Source organism: Primulina huaijiensis, chromosome 2 (genome assembly GCF_012295235.1).
Source record: "Primulina huaijiensis isolate GDHJ02 chromosome 2, ASM1229523v2, whole genome shotgun sequence".
Lineage (NCBI taxonomy): Eukaryota > Viridiplantae > Streptophyta > Magnoliopsida > Lamiales > Gesneriaceae > Primulina > Primulina huaijiensis.
This window is the reverse complement of record NC_133307.1, coordinates 3,009,913-3,011,458: the sequence shown is the minus strand read 5'-3', so window position 1 is coordinate 3,011,458 and position 1,546 is coordinate 3,009,913. Positions and strand designations below refer to the sequence as shown.

General features: G+C 36.1%; 1 protein-coding gene across 1 annotated transcript; it reads right to left on the bottom strand.

The window, feature by feature from the left end:
• On the bottom strand, window positions 1–959 carry LOC140964201 (glycine-rich protein-like). The gene is made up of 2 exons (XM_073423775.1): window positions 756–959; window positions 1–440 (listed from the first exon to the last, which is right to left on the bottom strand). Exons 1-2 carry the CDS (start codon window positions 904–906, stop codon window positions 166–168), a joined length of 426 nt encoding a protein of 141 aa, XP_073279876.1. The 5' UTR covers window positions 907–959; the 3' UTR covers window positions 1–165.
• Window positions 960–1,546: the final 587 nt, after the last annotated feature.

Genomic DNA, 1,546 nt, shown 5'->3' with positions numbered 1-1,546 from the left:
TTTGTTTGGTAGTGCAACAAAGTTGCACAGTCCATTCAATTATAACTTTCACACATCTTTACCATTACATGGAACAGATTACATGATATATAATTCATCCATGCAATTCTTTTATTCATTAACATTCTTCACATACATTATTATTTGATAATTATGTTGGCCGATTTAGTTGTGCGTTTCTTCTTCAACAAAGTCGGGATCCACAGCTTGCCCGGCGTAGCTGCAGCACCTGCAACCCCCATATCCTCTTCCGCAGCAGCCATAGCGGCAACGTCCACCTCCGTATCCACCGCGCCCACCTCCTCCATACCCGCCTCGGCCGCCTCCATATCCACCACGGCCGCCTCCATATCCTCCACGTCCTCCTCCATATCCGCCACGGCCGCCTCCATATCCGCCACCATATTGATCTCCAACTTCAGTAGCCTCCGTTTCCTTGGCTGTATGAATCAGCATAGTTAGCGCATAGTGTAATTTCATTATGAATCGAGTATGAAAGTAGTACATTATGCAAAATAACATTCACAACTTAGAAATGCACGGCTTGGTAGTTGCTACCTATCAACAAATGAGACGTGTATCGAATAATAAATCATGATCTCTTGTCCATATATCATGGTTAAATTAATCGTCATGATTTATCCATTTAGTACATATATCATGTGTGATAAAGACACTACTACATCCATTCCATGTAAATAATATGAACAAAACCGAAATGCTGATTATATTTCAAGTAAATTAAATGCTTATACCTGTTTCAGCCAAGTCTCTTGCTGCTACCTCAGAGGAAATGAGAAGAGCCATGGCTACGAAAAGGCCAAGAAAGACAAGTGTTTTGGAACCCATATCGAATTCAAAGTTTTGATGTATTTGGTTTGGTTTGGGATGGAAAATATGGTGCATATGTCCCCGTATTTATAGATATATTATGTGAAGCACAAGATTTTTGGGTATAATTTTAAAATCTTAGATTTTATATGAGATGTGGAGAGTAGGCCCATAACTTAATTGGTTGGGCGTTGAAGGCTGACTTTAATGCGCATGTACATACGAAGTCCATCTTATCTTTGATTATTTTTTTTGTTTAAGTTTGGATGAATATANTTGAATTCTAAGAAATGGTCACTCAATAATGAAATATATGTGTGGAGGTGCAAATGAATTGAGTTGACTCGAAATTATCGAACACAAGTTAGCCAAATTTGAAATATTCAATTTTTTTTTTTTTTTTTGTAAACATGAGCTTACATTATGCTGTTCGATGATTCGTGAGTCGCTCTCGAACTTTACAATTTAATTAAAATAATATAATTATGTATTAATTTGGATATCTATTTCTTAACATTAATAATTCAAACCGCTCTAAAATATGTTCGAATCTTTTGAACTAAATTCGAACTCGAGCACTAATTTGGACCAATTTTGAATGATTTTTTTTTACATTATTCGAGCTTGAAATCGAACTTGAATATATCCAATTCGTGTTTAATTTGAACATTTTTTTTGACATATTCAGCTCCGTTCGGTTCGTATACACTTATAT

What these genes read in the sequence shown, in the direction of transcription:
- LOC140964201 (XM_073423775.1), bottom strand. Translation starts at nt 906, where the DNA reads ATGCACCATATTTTCCATCCCAAACCAAACCAAATACATCAAAACTTT. An exon ending in AAGAGACTTGGCTGAAACAG is followed by an intron (nt 441 to 755) that starts GTATAAGCATTT and finishes TGATTCATACAG; the next exon opens with CCAAGGAAACGGAGGCTACT.